General features: G+C 36.9%; 1 protein-coding gene across 3 annotated transcripts in view; it reads right to left on the reverse strand.

The window, feature by feature from the left end:
* NAV3 (neuron navigator 3) overlaps positions 1-19,428 on the reverse strand; it is a 317,473-nt gene that overhangs the window by 84,051 nt on the left and 213,994 nt on the right. For all 3 annotated transcript variants that reach the window (XM_040981262.1, XM_040981256.1, XM_040981269.1), the window contains exons 13-15: positions 5,057-5,189; positions 4,100-4,370; positions 1,487-2,195 (exon numbers count right to left, since the gene is read on the reverse strand). In XM_040981262.1, the coding sequence (XP_040837196.1) occupies positions 1,487-2,195; positions 4,100-4,370; positions 5,057-5,189 (1,113 nt within the window). The remainder of the gene's footprint in view (positions 1-1,486; positions 2,196-4,099; positions 4,371-5,056; positions 5,190-19,428) is intronic.

Below are 19,428 nucleotides of genomic sequence, written 5' to 3' on the forward strand. Positions count from 1 at the left end.
TAAATAGAATACTTAAGGCAAAACTTAGATTGAATATGTGGTTGCCTGGGTCACTATTAGGGGGTAAACGGTTGGGAACAGTATTGGACATTGACAACATTGGCAATGTGTCACTTTATTCTGCATTTTTCCTTTCAAAATCAATCAAGTTTTATATCACTCGCCACTGCTTTTCAAACACATATTTTTAGTAGTGCTTGGAAACACAGTTGGTGCTAAGATAGATGTTGGAGTTTAGATCAGAAAACATTTTAGTTTTGTAAATGGAACAGATGATATAATAGAGTTTATGCAAATGTAGAAATAAAGTGGTATGAAGTAATGGCATAATGATTTCTAATTAAGTCACAATGAGATACATATTTTCTACAGTTAAATATATGACAAATATGAGAAATTGTTTCATAGGTAATGGGCCACAGGAGGGCACTATTGACTTTCACGTAAGCCAAAGTAACATTTATTCTCCTTATAAGCCATAGTAAATTCTTCTTAGACAATCAACCTTTCAAAAAGCCAGTTTATCTACCAAATATTAAAACAACTAGATTTTCCAAAAAATCATGTTATCTGGGGTTGCTTCAATGTAAAAGAAAATATTTCAAGAATTCTAATGTTTGAGACATCGAATTTCTTGATTTAGTCAATAGCATAATAATAAAAATGTAACATAATAAGCCATTAGTCATAATCATTTCACAGATGACAAAACAAGTGCAGAGCTGTTTAGCTATCTGTCCCAAATCTCTAATTGTATTTTCCTGCTAGTTAGAAGCATACTGGTATTTAGAAACAGTGATACTCTGAGAGTAAGAAATTTACACATTTAATACCAAACAGAGCGTCAGAAGAGAAACTACATCATATCACCTAATAGAGTCATGCCAAAGAAAGCTGATTAAAAGTTAGAAAATGGTCTACTCCTGCAATCCTGAACAAAACACCCAAATGTTCTCAAATTCTGTCGGATAACCTTGACTTACTTTAAAATGTCAAGCCATAGTACCGTATAAAGTAATACAATGTAATCTTCCACCTTCGTGATTATTCACTCATTAAAAAAGTCAGTAAGACAATGAATACTGAAAATGAATGTTGATACTTGTAGGACCTACTTGCTTTCTTAATTATAAGAAAAGATGGATGAAAACCTATGCCGATAGAATTACAAGCTGTTACTTTCTTTTATTACAACCCCCTAGCTAGATATTGCCATCTGCTTTAGATTTCCTATTGATGCTACTAGTGCTGCTATTATTTGAATGGTGGAAACAACATCTGACCATCTCAATGGCGCACAGTTTGGTTTTTACTAGCTACTTACATGTTCAGCTTCTTAGAAATCCCTGTACCTTAAAAGATATTAAGAGATGTCTACCTCAGAACATATACAGGTGAGATACATATAAATCAGCTTATACAGACATATAATTTATATCAATTTATATATATATTTTTTCCCCAACATCACTTTAGATATCCTTACCTTCGAAATGTAGGTGAGGCGATGTCAGGATACTTTGATCCTGGCTGCCTGAGCCCCTGTGCACCACAGGCGTTGGCAGAGGTGGGGCTGGATTTAGGGGAACCTGACAAAGAAACGCTCTCTGAATCCGACACTGCTACCTTTTCCTTCTCCTTGTCTGTCTGGTTCACACTGACAGGACTGGAGCGCCCTGACCCAATCTTAGTTGGCTCCCTCAGTTTGGAGGTGGTGGCCCCAGCAGATTTGCTGCTGACGTTGGAATCAATACTGCTGGTGCTGGATCTGTGGCCACCTCGGCCGGGAATGCCACTGGTGCTGGACTTGGAAGGGCGAGGCAGGCTGCGGTATTGTAGTGTGGTCTTTGAGTTCACATGCAGCACGACGTCATCCTGATTCTGTGAGCCATCCAGACTGGTTTTTCTTCCTGCGTTTGACTTCCCACCAATGGCAGCTGATTTGGGAATTTTGCCCAGTGTTGCTGAGCCACTGGTTATGGTGGCTCCACTGCTGGTGATCATGGTCGATGAGCCTACTCCGCTTGGCTTCTTAAATCCGAAAGAGCTGGTGGCAGACGATCTCGCAATGCCCGAGGGGGGCTTTTTCCCCTCATCGCCACTGCTTTTTCCTGCATCAGAAGGAGACCTCTGTAGAGAAGACCCTTTCAGGGGAGTTTTCCCTTTCTCAGAAGCCTTGGCATCATCGGTTTTTCCTAATTAATGAGAAATACACAAGGATGTGTGCCTAACCATTTTGATATCGTAGTACCACTTCTGACACAATGTCTTAAATGTAAATTCTTCTCCAAATGACTTGGGCTCCTAAATATTGATTGCTTTAAATCTCAATGGGGATACACTGTGATGTTTTGAGAAAATTTAGTGTATGGCTACAGAAATTTGCCTGTTAAATGAAATTCAATGAAAGATCAATCAAATGATCTTTCTGCTATTTGTTATTATTTTATATCTTACCAATCTCTTCCTTTATAAGGATAGTACTTAACCTTTGAAGCTAAGAAGAGAGAATTCACTCGAATCTCTGGAATGATTATGTTGGGAATGTTCTGTTACATCAGCACTACAGGTGCCACTATTTAAAATTGGGCATTGTTTTAAAAATCGGTTACAGAGCATTCAGAGCATGTAAACCTTTTGCCTTTTACCAAAAATGGTTATGGCATGAATCTCTTTTTTTAAGATCCCTTTTTTTATTGGAAAGTCAGATACACAGAGAGGAAATATATAGAAAAATAACCTTCTGCTGGTTTACCCCTCCAAGTGGCCACAATGGCTCGAGCGAAGCCAATCCAAAGGCAGGAGAGCTTCTTCCAGTTTTCTCACATGGGTGCAGGGTACCAAGACTTTGAGCCATCCTCTACTGCTCTCCCAGGACATAAGCAGGGAGTTACATACGGGTGTAAAACAGCCTGGACACAAATCGGTGACCATATGAGATCCTAGTGCAACCAAGGCAAGGATTTAGCCATTAGGCTATTGCTCTGGGCCCATGGCATGAATCTTGAAAAAAATACCAGGCAGTAATATGGCACAGTGTTTTTATTCATTGCTTGTGATACAGGCTTTCCACAGTGAAGCAACTGAGTCCTGGCTATTTTGCTTCTAATCCATCTTCCTGCTAATGTAATTGGGAAGGCAGCAGAAGATGGCCCAACTACTTGGGCCCCTGACACTCACATGGGAAATTAGTATAAAGATCCCAGTGCTGGATGCTGCAACAATTTAGGGAGTTCATCCGTAGAGAAGGTATCTCTCTGTGTGTGGCTCTCCTAATCACTCTGCCTTTCAAGTGAATCAATAAATCTTTCTTTCAAAAGGGCCCAGCACAATAGCCTAGTGGCTGAAGTCCTTACCTTGAACCTGCTGGGATCTAATATGGGCATCTGTTCTAATCCTGGCAGCCCTGCTTCCCATCTAGTTCCCTGCTTGTGGCCTGGGAAAGCAGTCAAGGACGGCCCAATGCCTTGGGACCCTGCACCTGCATGGGAGACCCAGAAAAAGCTCCTGGCTCCTGGCTTCAGATTGGCTCGGCTCTGGCTGTTGCAGCTGCTTGGGGCATGAACCATCAGACAGAAGATCTGCCTCTCTGTTTCCCCTCCTTTCTGTATATCTGCCTTTCCAATAAAAAAAAAATTAATTCTTTAAAATTTTCAGGATTCTTTGCCTCTCTTTTTCACTATACGTAATTCCCAGACTCTAGATGAAGTTCCCAGCATTTCAATCCATTCGACTTCTATGACAGCTTTCGGTTGCTGTAACTCAATAGGTACTTAACATCAAAGTCCAAACTTCCTAAAGGAAGTCAGAACAAGAAAAATATTATTTATGTAGTGGCCATATTTTGTTTCCACATGATCAGAAATTACCACCACCACACAGCAGGGCATTCAGCAGCACCAAACTACGAGGGTGCTCATGAGAGAATCATATTCGTGTGCCCGTATATAACGAAACATACTAAGTTTAGACAGAAAGGTAATTATACGGAGAAGAATCTAATTTGTAAAAACAAAGCAATTGGTAATGAAAACAAGCATTCCTTGGGACAAGACAAATTAACGCACTTATGCATAACAGGTCTAAATGAGAGTCCTACCAGAAGTCTTGAGTGCACTTGTTCCAGCCTTCTGTCTAGAGGAGGCCCCCCCTTGAGCAGACATGCCTCTTCTCCAGGACCCTGTCTGGGATACCGGCAGGGAAGCTTTTTGTCCTGTCTTTTCAGTGTCTTCAGGAGGCCCCGAGGAGCCACTCTTCCACTTGCCACCACCATCTGCCTGGCTCTCAGGGCCCTCCTCTGCTTTTTTCAACTCCTCCGTACCATCCCAAGTCTCATCCGTGGTGGAGCGTTTTTCTGCATCTGTCTTCAACTGGAAAGAACAAGATTTTAGAAAAAAAAAAAATTACACAGAAAAATCTGTCAAGTTTGAAATAAGGCATTGTAATGTGCTTTCAAATAATTGGCTATTAAAGGAAGCAGTAATTTGTGTTTCAAAAGAATTCTAAAGGCTATTTTTATCTATGTCTTCACTTAAGTTTCCTTATTCTTAGTCACATGATTCTTACTGGCATACATTAATGAGTGTCAGGATCAATATGGGCAGGAAACCTCAATTCAACACTCCAGACAGGAAGATGTTTTATATATCAAATGTTACAAGGAAAAGTAAGGCAAGATACAACTTAATTATTTTATGTCCATTTGTGATTTGCTATTCACATGAGATCAAGTAATGTAATTCAGACACGAATATGAAATTCATTAGGCGTTGTACAGAATTAGCTCTTTTAAGCAAATTAGATTATACATATATATTCAAATACATTTGCATGTGTGTGCAATTTTCTGGGGTAGAATACAATCAAAATAAAACCCATAGGAATATATGTTAGCTGTTTCTCAATATTCAAAGTATGCTGAGGCAAACACTGTTCACACTGAGAGGCTGGCAGCTCCAAGAATAACTAAGATGGAGACATTTTAGCACCATGGATGCCAGAGTGACCCCTTATTAAACTCCATCTTCTTTGGTTTATGCAACTACTGGTGACTCACCTGAGTGTTCTTCCTGGAAGGGACAGTGATGTTGGAGTATGAGCTGACTGAGGATGTGGTGTTCAGGTCATCGGTGCTGATGTTATCGAGGGTGTCACTGAGGCCACTGCTCACTGAACTGCTGTCATCCCAGCTAAAGGCAACACATGCAGTGCAATGAACCAAACAGTCTGGACAGTGCAGCAAACCCGCATACCCACACAACAGTCATCATGAAGTGCAAGTAGAATTTTTAATCTTATGGTAAAGTGGTTATTCACATTAAAATGTAGGAACAGCATAAAAAGGGAGTGTTTCACTGAGACTAACTTTATATGGTAGTAGGAGATAATGAGTATCTTTGACAGAATCAGAGTACAAGGGGATGTCTGTGGTATAAGCGGTAGCACTGAGACAAATCTGGTTGTATCTGGAGAGAATAATCCATACCAGCTGACTTTTTGCTTTTTCCTGACAAAGCAAGCAGAAGCTGTAAAGCATGTAAGAGCCCTTCTTTGTTCTAAAAATAAAATACTTTTACTTTAGACAGGAAACAGAAATCATTTTTCACTCTTTCTCCTAGCTTTGAAGCTACTTCCAATCACTCATCAACTCATGAATATTAATACTGATTCAATCATATCATCTTTCTCGACATCCTTTGCAATTCTGACCCCGACAATATCCACTGTCTTTCTATCTGGCTTCTCTTTGAATCTCATTATTGGATTGCATCTGTTGAACCTGAGTCAACAGCTAAAAAAAAAATCACATCTGGCCATGCCACCACTCTGATTTCTCCTCAAATATTTCTCCTTTCCCCAGCAGTAGATACTATATTAAAATGTGTCTTTCCTTCAAAATCAATGAGGAAATACATTCAGAGTACAAAGAAGTTTCTGGAATTCTAAATATATGTGTGTTTAGTACAAATAATAAAGCATTTTATGAGAATATTCATACACAGCCTATCAAGGACACCTTCATAGCTAGTATGTCAAATGGTGCAGAAATGATGTTGCCTCACGGAGTTACCTGAAAGACACTGGAACATCACTGCGTGACAAAGCTGACCAGGTAGATCAAAGTTCTTTAATTGACTGGCTGAGTCTCAGTCTTTGCTGATATGTTGCTACTTAAGAAACGTAATTGCCAAGAAGAAAATTTTCAAATGCCTTTTTACATTTAAGACAACATTATAATTGATGACCATTCCCTATGTATATTTCCTTGAGCTACTGGGTGTCTAACTTCTTAATTGCCAGGCATTGATTGTCATCAATAACATTTAAAATTTGAATGAAAGAAGGTATGTGTTTTGTGCCACTACAACAAATATCAATCCATTGTGCCTGTTGAAATACTTTTCATACACTGATTTGTGATCATTTCGCATGATATGCTTGTCCATTTCATTGCAGTGTATAAAAAGTTCTTCTACAGACTCCCTTATAAAGAACTACGGCATGTAAAATGAACTTATCTTTTATTTACACCAATGAAGGCACAATTTAGAAAGTGGGCCAAATATTTAATATACACATCAATAGAGAAGATTTACAGATAGTAAAAATTAGAAGCTTAACATTATAGGCTAGGGGATTGTGAATTAAAACAATTAAATATCCTAATGCCAGTTATAATGGCCCAAATCCAAAATGTTACTAATACCAAATGCTGACAAATATGTACAGAACAATAATTTTCATTTTCATTGCTTGTGGCAATGCAAAATTATATGCCACTTTGGAAGGCAATTTGATAGTTCTTACAAAAGTAAATATATTTTTACCATGTGAATCAGTAATTGTACTCTGGTATTTCAAATGAGTTGAAAACTTGTGCTCCACAAGCACACATACACACACACACACAAAATATATCCATGGATGCTTACAATAGCTTGATATATACCTGATAAAACCTGGAAGCAAATAATATGTCATTCATTAGATGAATGGATAAATAATCTGTCCTTTTCCCAGAGAATGGAACACTATTTTTCACTAAAACTAAATGAGCTTGTAAGACATGAGAAGACATGGAGGCAATTTACAGTACTTTCTGAAAAAAGGCTATGTGAAGGTTACATACTGTATGATTTTAAGGGTGTAAAACTCTTGAGGAGGCAAAATGATGGAAGCGTGATGTATCACTGTCTACAAGGGATAGGAAGAAAATGAGAAGGCTGGGAGGAGCACAGAGGAATCTCAATGCAGTGAAAACATTTTGTGTGACACTATACCGGAGGGATCAATTCCAATAAGAATCTATACAATCCAAAGAAAACAGTATCAAGATGGAATAGCAACTGCACTATGGTCTTTGGGTTCAGGGATGCACCTGTATAAGTTCATGGGTTGTAGCAAACAAACCACTCTGGTATGGGATTTTGAAGTAGTGGTGGTGGCGTGACCATACATATGTGGGGGAAGGGGAATATAAGGAAATTCTATATTTGTTGCTTTTTAAAATCCCATTTTAAAATCCAAATGAACAGGATTCACCTGTATGTAGTGGCCCCACCACATCCCTACTGACTCCCCCTTTTCCCCTGAAATACATACTTTGGCTTGGATTCTGCAACCTTCATCTCAGACTCGCCTCTTCGGTTTGGAAATGTGTGTGTTTGTCATCAGCATCCCAATATTGCCAACATTTATTGTTGGCTGAACTTCTGCCTGTGTAACTACACTGACCCTTTTGACTTAGTTCTTGGACCCTATCCTATAGTTATCACTTTGTGACCTGAAAATAATTAGGTAGCACTCCTCTGCCTCATCATAACAGCATGTGCAAAAAGCCAGAACTGGATTTAACACACTGCTTTATAAACCTATAAAATAGTTCAAACGAGACCGTTAGTATGTAAGTTCCATGAGTATTGAACTGTGTGGTTGTTTTCCTTTGAATTGCTGCTATTTAGAAAAATGCCTAAGATTAAAAAGTTGAATTCAAGGCTCTCATTTTATTCACAGTAATAGAAAAGCAATCACTGAGGTAATCTCTCATATTTACATGATTTTAAAAGAAACATCCAGCATAACATATTACATTCAAATGCTGAAAATAAACAAAAATGAGATTTCTAAACAGCATTTATGTGACAATTTATGTGTCACAAAAGAAAGACATCAATATTTTCTAACAGGAACTTCATGCCAGCAAAAGCTCTAGCATCAATGGGTACCAAGTTAAAAGCAACAACCATAACAGAAATCTAGCAACCATTTATTTACTGTCTTAAAATGATTTAAACTTTCAACAGATCAAATGTCTTTGTGATCTGATCAAATTATATAAATGAAAGATTCCAAAATGAATTATAATTCTCAAACTTTCAATAGAGAAAGTAAGGCATACTACCCAAAAATAAAACTTACATAGGAAGAGATCATACAGCACAGTGAAAGGAGATTCAGATTAACACTTTTATTAAAATTTGCTGTTAGGAACTAACTGGAGTCTTACGAGAACTGGATTCAACTTCTCCAAATGTCAGGCTACCAATGATTTTGCCACCACAATTTTGAGGGGGAAAAAAAAAGAAACTGTTCAGCAAAGTTTTGAAACACATTTGATTAATGATAGCACTATTTTTGTAAAGTTGTATAAATTTGACTTTCATCTTTTATTTTGGAGATACAAGAATTATCCCTAGATAAGATGCAGTTAATCCTATTTATTATAGTACATTTAATTAAGTTCAAAAGAACTTCATAGATAAATAGCTTTTATGAAAAATTAATGTAATTAGCTTGGAGTAATAGATCTCAAATCTCATCAAAATGTTTTCTTCATCCTTTGATTTTTAATTTCATTAAGATGTGCAAAAAGTTCTTGACTATTGTGTATACAGAAAACCTCAGTATCCTTGCCAAGATCAATCACTCTGTTAAATTTTTCCTTAACAGCCTATGACAGCTTCTTAAAATGTATTATGTGTGTGTTATCCATAAGCTTGCATTTATACAGTGGGTTATTTTTTGCTTTTAAGTATCATGAATAAAGCTGTAAGATAATTCATTTATCAGCCTTTGCATGAAAATGTCTTAATTTCTTTGCAGGTAAACAATAGTACATATTAGTGTAATTAGTGGATCATAGAGCAGGTAAAATAAAGAAACTTGAAATTCTCCCCTGTGAATATATATTAGAAGAATGGCTTTACAGACACTGCACTGTAAGTCATTTATTGTTTAATTTTTATTGATTTACTAATTCTAGGCAAAGAAACAGAGGTATAGAACTCTATTAACTGCTGTTCTACTCCAAAAAGCTTATAAAACCAAGGCTGGACCAGGCCAAACCCATGACACAGGAACTCAGTCCAGGTCTCCCATGTGGGTGGGAAGGGCTTAAGTATTTGAAACATCACCTAAGTTTCCCAGGTTGCATAACAGTAGGAAGCCAGAATTGGAAATGGACACAGTATTAAAACTTTATCGCTGTGATCTGAGTTGTGGATGTCCAAAGTATAAGTTGTCTGGGAGTGAGCCAGCAGATGGAAGATTTTTCTCTTTGTTTTTTTCTTCTTTCTATAAATCTGCTTTTCCAATATAAATAAATACATCTTGTAAAAATGCAATTTAATTTTAAATCCTGGCTTTATATAGTAATTTTAAATTCTGGCTTTATATGGTATGAGGTTACTGAACTAACCTATTTTGGATTTAAAAAGTCTTTTCTTTACTCATGCTCAGCTGTGTTAAGTCCAAATAAAGAGAATTTTACTTCCTCTTTCTAACCTGACCACTTGTCCTGAAGCATCAGAACATGTTAATGTATCCATAGCATGAAACCTGTTAACTCAAACCTACCAAAAGGATAATTTTACCCATTCTGACATCATTGTTATAGTATATAATTGCAGGAGAAAGTTTAATTAAAGAAGGAACACTACATATAAAGAAAACAAAAGAATAAAATGAAATTTAAGACTTTTGAAAACTTTGCAGTACGAAAAAATATAAACTTAAAATGTATATCACATCTCAGTTTAGGATAAAAAACTAGAGGATTATCTTGCGAAAAACTGTATCTCTGGCTTCTAAACAAGGAGGAATTTTTGAGTATAGAGCAATAAATTAGATCATATAGAAATGAACTAGTCTTTAGAAAGCATTGCTTTCTACATGTTGGAAATGTAATCTGAAAATGAAAACATGAGACACAGAAGTCTGCTAAAATACTACAGAAATTAACATTCTTACCTTCTAGAGTTCAAACCAACCAATTTTTGTATAATGTATGCTCCCAGACAATGTATAAAGAAATTTCATAGAAAAATAATCAAAGAAGATTTTCAAATATTTCAAAGCCATTATGAGGGAGCTTAGTTTTGCCAATGGTTACAACTGTTACCTAATAGAGTTCTCACTAGTGCCACAGACTCTCCACTTCACAATCATCATCCCATAATATGATATATATTTACTTAGTTTACCATTTTTGATGGTCAGACAGCAGTATGAAAATCCAAGAAAGCTGGAACTCACCATTGCATTTCCAGTTTTGAGAAGAGTTTCTAGCACACAACAGGCAATGAACGCTAGCTCAATAAATCAATCAGTTATGGCTTTTGCCCATTTGATTCCTAATGCTGACAGTGATCACCCACCTGGATTCTATATCATTACCATGAAAAGGCTCTTGCTCAATGTATTAGATTCATGGATATCATTCCTACTTGTTTCTCAGTCCACTAGCTATCACTTTGATTTACTGGATAGCTCTCTTTGCTATAATTGTATAATCAAATTTTCTATGACCTGTTCTTCTTTAGTGCTTGATTTAGTGAATTTCATTTTATATGCTATGCCGAAAGACAGGGTCAGACAGACAGGTAGATAGATACAATATATTTTATATTTGCTGCCGTATTCTGCAAATGCCCCCAACAGCCAGGACTGTGTCAGACCAAACCTTGGAGCCAAGAACTCAGTCTGGTTCTCTGACACGGATGTCTGGGACCCAAGTATTTGAGTCATCATCTGCTGCCTCTTATGGTGTCTGGGGCCAAGACCGAAGAGAGCTGCTCTGACAGGGGCTTCAAGTATCCCAAGCAATCACTTGACTGCTCTGCCAAATGCCTGTCATTAGTTGACAGACCCTGAGCCGCACTCAAATTGCTTCTTCTACCTCATCTCCAACAGGAATTATAAATGAAAGTTCATATTTCCTTTGCTTCATTTTTAAACACCGGAAAAATCCAAAAGTTATTAAACAACCTAAGTAACTTTAATACATGATTCAAACAATTGCTGCAAATAAATAAGATGATGCTATTAAAGGACACATGCTGGTGCTGGAGACCTGTAGCCATTCACTAAAGTAAAAAAGATAATTCACTACAGAGACACAGTCAGACACCATTCCAAAATGTCTATTTTAAAATGGGGATAAGTGTAAATGAGATGTCACTGACATAGAAGGTGAAGAAAATAAGCTTAAGGTTAGAAGTAAAGGTGGAAAAGTTCCTAAAGTGTCTTGTGGTACCAGAAGTTACTGTCAAAATTCTCATTTACTGAGTAAAGAAATTTTAAATTATAGACAAGATGGAACGCTGCTCAGCCATAAAAAAGAACGAAATCCCTTCTCAACAAAATGGATGCAACTGGAGTTTTTTATGCTTAGGGAAATAAATAAGCACCCAATACACAGATACTATATGTTTTCCATGATTTGTGACAGCTAATATGCAGAATAACATACAGAATACAATATACATATTATATATATTGTATATAAGTGAAATTGATGGTTTGAGATCTGATTAGTTTAAAGCTCTTATTTATATTTTTGAGGAACAATGTTTTTCATGCTGACTATTCACTGAATTCCTTATTTCATGGAAGATTAAGCTTGTAATTATAAACTGTCATTGAAAAAATTATAAGAAATGTATAATCATATATATAATTATAAAAATGTAAGGATGAGAGAGGGAAAGTACACATATACACACATACATATATATATGTATGGTATTTAGTATATTTTTTAAATTGGAGAAATTACACTAAAATTTCCTAAGCATAAAAATAATTGTCTCATGCAAAAAAAGTTATTCATAAGACCACTTTGCAAAAAACTCTGAACAAACTAAGATCAAATGTACTTTCTTAACAAAGGAAGGCAACATAAAATCCTATGACATTCTAGAATAGCATTTTCTTCCATTAACATTAATTAAAATCATACCCATGAAGCAATATAGACATCAAAAAGTAACTTTAAAATATTGAGAATTAACCAAGTTTTGAGTTGTCGTATAAAAATGTTAAATCAATACTTTTCTTTTCACAATTAAATGAGCACAAAAACACTTAACCAACATCAATACTTTTTTTTTAAATCAGCAAACAATACACCACCTGTCAAATTTGAGTACTGCAGCCAATGGAGTGAAAATTCCGTATTACTTCAGAGTCATTGGTATAAAAGCAATACAGTGTATTTCAGGAAAGATTTATTCAGCATTTCCTTGGAAAAATATTTTATTAACACAAGAAAGAAAGCAAGTCATGGAAGGAAATTTTTGAATTGGAAAATTCAAACTGCATATCCATTTAAACCCAGGAAAATAATTTATGCCAAATGAACTTAAGTTTTTCATTGCAGCTTTTCTTAAAAACAAAACCAGTCGTTCTTGATATGTAAGGTATTCACTCCTGACACTAGCCATTAACAGTGCAATCTGGTAGAACTGGAAGAACTGGTTTAGGCATCCCACTGAAGTAGGATTTTAGGAATTCTGTGCTGATTCTCAAAGAACATTAGTTCTCCTATGTCTGTTTTTTTTTTTTTTTTTTTTTTTTTTTTTTACTAAAGACCTTGTTAAGAATTTTCTCCCCAAACCCAAAAACAGCTGACGTAGCTTGTCACAAAAGAGGTCTTTATTCAGTGCAGAGGAAGACAGCTGCAGGAAGACAGAAGAAAGCTGAGAGAGAGAGAGAGAGGGAGAGAGAGACACATTAGTGGACACGGCCATTGGTGGGCTGTGAGAGGGATTGGTAGACGCAGTGGTAGGCGGGTTCTAGGCGGAGGTGTCGCAAGGGATTGGTGGATAGGGCTGTCAGGTACAGTGTCATGAGGTTACAGCGAATGAGTGGGAACAGGGTTACAAAGTTACACCAGATTTTTGGAGAACACGGTTGCAAGGTTACAGTGTATTGGCAGACAACAGTATTTAAACTTAAAGGGTGTGACACTTAAAGAAAATGAGAACTAGGGGATGCAGATATTTAAAATGGGATAAAGTTTAAAATGGCAGGATTCTATCCATCTTCGAGGCCGATGTTTAAGTCATTCTTCATGGTTTTCTCATTGTATAACGGTTTATCTGCTTTTAGAGTGGCAGACATCGTTGCTTTTGTTTTGGCAGGGCTTCTGAGACTTGAGTTGTAGCTTGGCATTTGGCTCAAGGAAGCCACTTTAATGTTTGTAGAATAATTTATCCCCCGTCTATCCTTAAAACCGTAACTGCAGTCATTATCTGTGATTCATTCACTCACTCGAACCACTCAAATGCACACGTAATTACAGATGGTTTTCAATAGCAAGGAGAGGAAATGAAAGGGAAACCAAGCAGAAGGACATACTACATTTGGATGAAGAAAGAAGTCCTTTGAAGAAGTAACTTCAAAAAGGCAGCCAGTAGACAAAGGAAGGGTAAACAAGCACCTCTCTGTGAAAGTGATAAAGAGAAAAGCAGCAAGGCCAGAAGGAACAAAAGTGACCAGACAGGTGGAACGAAGGCAGTACTTGAGGGGAGACTCATGAGAAGCTACATGTTTTAAAATCATTTCTTTTGAACATTATTAGAGCCAAGGAAGAATGAAAGAGGGAAACTCAATGAAAAGGCTGCAGAGACATTTATCAGTTTTATGGGGAGTTAAAAGAAAATTAAAAGTGGGCTATTTCAAGGGATGTTTTGCTATAAAACAAGAGGATTTCTGGTAGCTGGAATGTGGTAGCAAAATGGAAAGGAACTTGAACTCTTAGACGCGTTCCGGATACAACAGAAGTGTAAAGGAATTTGGGGCAAAATAAGGAAACAGTGGTCAGGAAAATTCAAGAATAAAAGCATCAAATCTGTTTGCATTTAGTATCATGCAATGCCCTCTTCCCACATATCCCGAGAAAAGCATCTGCGTGAACCACATCAGAGCTTAGGAGTGTAACTCTTGACATGCTGGTAATAATCAATTTAATTCTTTTCATTTTGCTCATTTTCCTGAATTTATCACTATAAGTTTGTTTATGTAATCTCGATAGAGACTAACACTAATATTCCTTAGGTCTTGGGAAAAAAAACCAGCAATCAATAAACCTTTGGACTGAGCGTTCATTCCTTTTATTTTTCTCTTGAAAACAAATAAAGATTTAGATTTGTTGTACTGTGGCAACAGATAGGGCCAAATGAAGCAAAAATAAATGGCAAGCTCTAGCTCTTTATAAAAGCCCTGGGTAGACTCGGTAAATGTAATAAATGATGGTAGTTGAAAATGGATTTGTGCAATCAAGCAGGTTTTTATGTTTTTATAATACCTGAGGCAGGAAAGAAACATCTATTTTTATAGTTATATGGGCAGAAAAAATAAGCATGATAACATCATATTATTAAAAGTTATTTTGCTTAAACACATTATTCCAGTAGTCATTAGTTTTGCTAGTTTATTTCAGCGTTCATCTGAAGGTGCTGTTATAGAGTTTAACATGTATTGGTTTATTTAAAAGTCTTGTTTCTGATGTTAAGAATATAACATGTTATATGAAAATTAAGATTTATTCAAGATCTTTTCTTATATAGGTTTAAAATCTAATATTCATTCATTCACATTCTTGAAATCTGTGCATTCTGGACACACATATAAAAAACAAAGTAAATTTTCTCTGGTTTTACCCAAAAGTAAATGACATTAAATTTTGTATTTATTTATTTTTGTTGGAAAGGCAGACAGAAAGATCTTCCATCCACTGTCTACTCCCCAAGTGGCCACAATGGCCAGAGCTGAGCTGAGATGATCCAAAGCCAGGAGCCAGGAATTTCTTGCAGCTGTCCCAGGCAGGTACATGGTCCCAAGGCTTTGGGTCATCCTCTACTGCTTTCCCAGACCACAATGGGAAACGGGAGCAGCCACGACACGAAGCAGTATCCCTGTGGGGTTCTGATGCATGCATGGTGAGGACTTTAGCCACTAGGCTACTGTAGCGGGTCCAAGTTTTCTAAGACTATAAGGGCTGCTTTCATTTCTATAAATGGTCTATCTCTGAGTGTTTTTGCAATTGAAGTTTAAACAATCCATTGCATTGAATTCTTATTTAGATGTTTTACATGTTCAAAATTTTTCAAATGCTTTTCTAGCTTATTTCTTGTTATTTATTTTTATTAATGACATTTTATACACATGTTAAATATTTCATTAAATACTTTGGATCGTTGATATCTTCTCTTATAACTTCTACTTATTCCAGAAAATTTTACATATATATTATTCCTCCTTCTCTATTTTGTATTCCACTTCTTGGAAAAGGAAAAACTTTTCTTTACAAGTAGTTAGTAAATTACTCAGGGACTGTTAACTAATAGATACTAATTTCCTATTTATTATTCCATCTTACACACCAACTTTTAGTATATGACATATGGACATATTTTGGTAATTTTGAAATGTATTATCCAGACAAGTTTCTGGCTTCTACAAAAACACAGACATCAATTTAAATAGATGTCTTTATACATTTATGATTTTAAAAACTTTCTCATTTAAAATATTTTTGCATTAACTATCTCAGAAAAGACTACTCAAATAACTATAATTTCAAGTTTCATTGAAAAGGAAAACATTATACAGGAATAAAGAAGCCTAAATAAGACTCAGTAACGTAGCTGCACAGCTAGCTATGGCAAAGGTGAAAGCAGAAATCAATTCTGATCCATCTTACTTGACACAAATACACTAGATTTGCAAAAATATGATAAACATTTTGAATCTTAAGAGTGAAAAATAATTAAGAACAGAAAATATCTTTGCTTTGAGCTATATAAAAATACAACCTAAAAACTGCAGATTCTTCCATTTTAAAGCATTCGGAACACTGCTTTGCCTAGAAACATTTCCTTCCAAAGTCACTCCAGGGAGCAAATATGTCTGAAACAGGGTGAATGGTTCAGCATTTCAGAGATGTTTGCCAAGAAACCCTTCACACAGCAGAACAGCAGATGGCATCAGTAACAGGGAAAACTTGCTGCCGATCCTGGCTGGCCTTTGGCCAAAATGGCCATTTATATTTTCTACCAGGAACATCCAACTTTTGTCTCCTAACTTGGATATCTGACCACATAGCACAGGGACAAAAATGTCAGAATAGCGCTGGAGCCATCTTGACAGAGAAAAGGCAGCAAACCTGAAAAGCAGGAGAGCGGATGACAGGTCCCTGCTGAGCAGGTGTCATTTTTTTTTTTAATTTGGTTTTCTCTTCTTCTTCTTATTCTCTCTCTCTTGCTCGCTCGCTCTCTTTTTACATTTCACTGAGATTTTGCTTGTTGCTAATGGCTTTCCTAATCTGCCTCCAGGTCTGAAATGCTGCGAGCTGCTAACAAGCCACTGTCTTGCTACCTAAGCCCTGCTCTCTGCTTCTGATCGCTGTTTGGCCACTATCATATGATTCCCACTTCTTGTCAGAGGAAGATGTCAGTCCACAGATTGTAGTTGTCACCTGGGCCATTTCTCACCTCAGGCGAGTGAACTAGAGTCAGGGAAAATAAAGAAAAAGAAGGGTCAAGGCGGAACAAAGCAACAGGTCACACAAGGTCGCAGCTGTCAGAGTTAGGGGATTCGCTGGAGCTGAGAAGCCTCAGACCCTACACAGAAGTGATGGGATATGACCTAAAAGGAAAGCGCGTTGGCAAATTGGGCAGCTCTTCCTCTCAGAGAGTTTTCGTGTCACTAGAACAGAAATCAATTTCTCAGAATTTGGTGAGAGCAAATAGAAGAGACTTCCAGAAAAAAAAAATAGCAACATTAAAAACTAAGAAAAGCTCCTCCTTTCAGGTAGTTTGAGGACTCGGCCTTGACAATATTGCCTGCCCTTCTGCAGAAGACAGCACTAAGTTTCATTTTATAGCCTAGAGGAAGTCAGATAGTAGGTTCAGACATATCTGTAAGACGCTGACTTGTGGACTTGATTTCGGGATGAAAACCTTCTCACTGGAGAGTCATGGAGCCTGACAGCAATGTGAGTAATAGTCTTCGCGAGTGATAGAATAAAACAAGTCTTAACAGTAGAGTTTGTATCTAACCTACCTCATTTCTTCTATTCCTTTATTCTGGTTTACTTCTAGGGCTACCTCTATCTTATGTTTGTTGCAAGTACCTACATATGAAATCACTATGTATATGTGTGTGCTCTTCATGTATGGATTCAATCATTTACAGATCTAAAACACTTGGAAAAATTGCATGCATACTGACCTTTTTTCCCCCTTATCATTACTTCCAAAACACCATAATGTAATGACTGCTTACAAAGCACTTGATTGCATTAAGAATTAGAAGTAACCTAGAGATGTTTATAGTTTACATGAAGATTTACAGTTTATAGGTTATATTTATATACAAGCACTAAAATATTTTAGGTGAGGGACTTGAACAGCTAAAGATGTTGGTATCTGTGACGTCCTGGGAATAATCCAGCATAAATACTGAGGGGCAACTACAGCTCATTGGATTATGATTTTGCAAGCAGGTTATCATCTGACTTTTAACCATACAACCACTCAGTCATGCTGATGTGATGGCACATGACACATAAAATAATACATCCATTATAATAATTTTTATTTATAATTTATTTATAATTTATAATAATAATAATAATAATATCCATTCTGAGTAGTGTGATGGAGAAGCCTAAGAAAAAAATGTTAGAATTGTCCATTATGCATAACCTCCAGTGAGGTCCAAATAACCACCAACCTCAATGTGATAACATAGCACCTTCATCTGCATCCCTTCCTCCTGTTCTCATTACCTCTGCTAATGAGCTCACTGTTGTTCAGACTGATGGAGCGAACTCAGTCTCTAGTATTCCAATACATTTATAAAATGCACAGTACAAAGTATTATTATTACCTCAAAAGATTAAACATGTTGGGATATTGATGGTGACCCAACAGAGCTAGTATCATCTGCATTCAGTTTCATAATTCTTGTATTTTACAAAGTATAATTTTGGAGTTTGGGGAATTCTTTTCATGAAAATGTTATACCATGCTAACCACTGAATCTTTTTCAATAAAAAAGTAGCTCTTTATTTAACAATTTTTACAAAATGTTAAACCTCAGGTTCTTGAAACAAAAATTTTCTGGATTGTTTTATCGTCTAAAGGGCAGGCACTCTAAAGAAGTGGGCATTTGGTCATTTTGAAGAGCAGCATCACAGCTGTTGGCTCAAAGGAAATTTCCCAAAAGACTGAAGACTTCACGAACAAATTTTTCTACAGTGGTTTCAGATAAATTTTTAAATGAAGAAACAATATGAATGTCTGACAATCAGACTGTGTTTGAAACTGATGCTATAGAAATTTGCCTTAGGGTCCGGCATGGTAGCCTAGTGGCCAAAATCCACACTTTGAGCGAACCGGGATCCCTTATGGACACCAGTCCTAATCCTGGAAGCCCCACTTTCACATCCATCTCCCTGCTGTGGCCTGGGAAGGCAGTTGAGGACAACCCAAGGTCTTGGGACTGTGCACCCATATGGGAGACCCAGAGGACACTCCTAGCTTCTAGCTTTGGATTGGCTCAGCTTTGGCCACTGTGGCCGCTTGGGGAGTGAACCACTGAACAGAGGATCTTCCTCTCTGTCTCTCCTCTTCCCTGTATATCTGCTTTTCCATAAAAAAAATAATTAAAAAAATTTTTTTGTCTTAAAACAGAAGTTAGGAATCAGAATTATTTTTACTTTTAAGACCTTTCTGAAAATAACAGTTATAATGAAATCTGTATATCACACAATACAAAACCAGAAATGATTTTAAGTAAGAAACAGTGCTTACTAGAAAAATAAGAAGCTTGGGGGAAAAAAAAAAGAAGCTTGGGTCTGGCACAGTGGCTCAACCAGTTAATTTACCACCTTCAAGTGCCAGAATCCCACATACCCACTACTTTGTGTCCCAACTGCACCACTTCCTGTCCAGTTTTGTGCTTGTGGCCTGGAAAGGCAGTGGAGGATGGTCCAAAGCCTTGGAGCCCTGCACCCATGTTGGAGATCTGGAGGAGGCTCCTGACTCCTGGCTTCAGATAGACTCAGCTCCGGCTGTTGCAGCCATTTAGAGAGTGAATCACTAAATAGGAGATTTTTTTCTCACTCTGTCTCTCCTCTCT

Source organism: Ochotona curzoniae, unplaced genomic scaffold (genome assembly GCF_017591425.1).
Source record: "Ochotona curzoniae isolate NIBS_2020 unplaced genomic scaffold, NIBS_Ocur_1.0 contig_1014, whole genome shotgun sequence".
Classification (NCBI taxonomy): Eukaryota; Metazoa; Chordata; class Mammalia; order Lagomorpha; family Ochotonidae; genus Ochotona; species Ochotona curzoniae.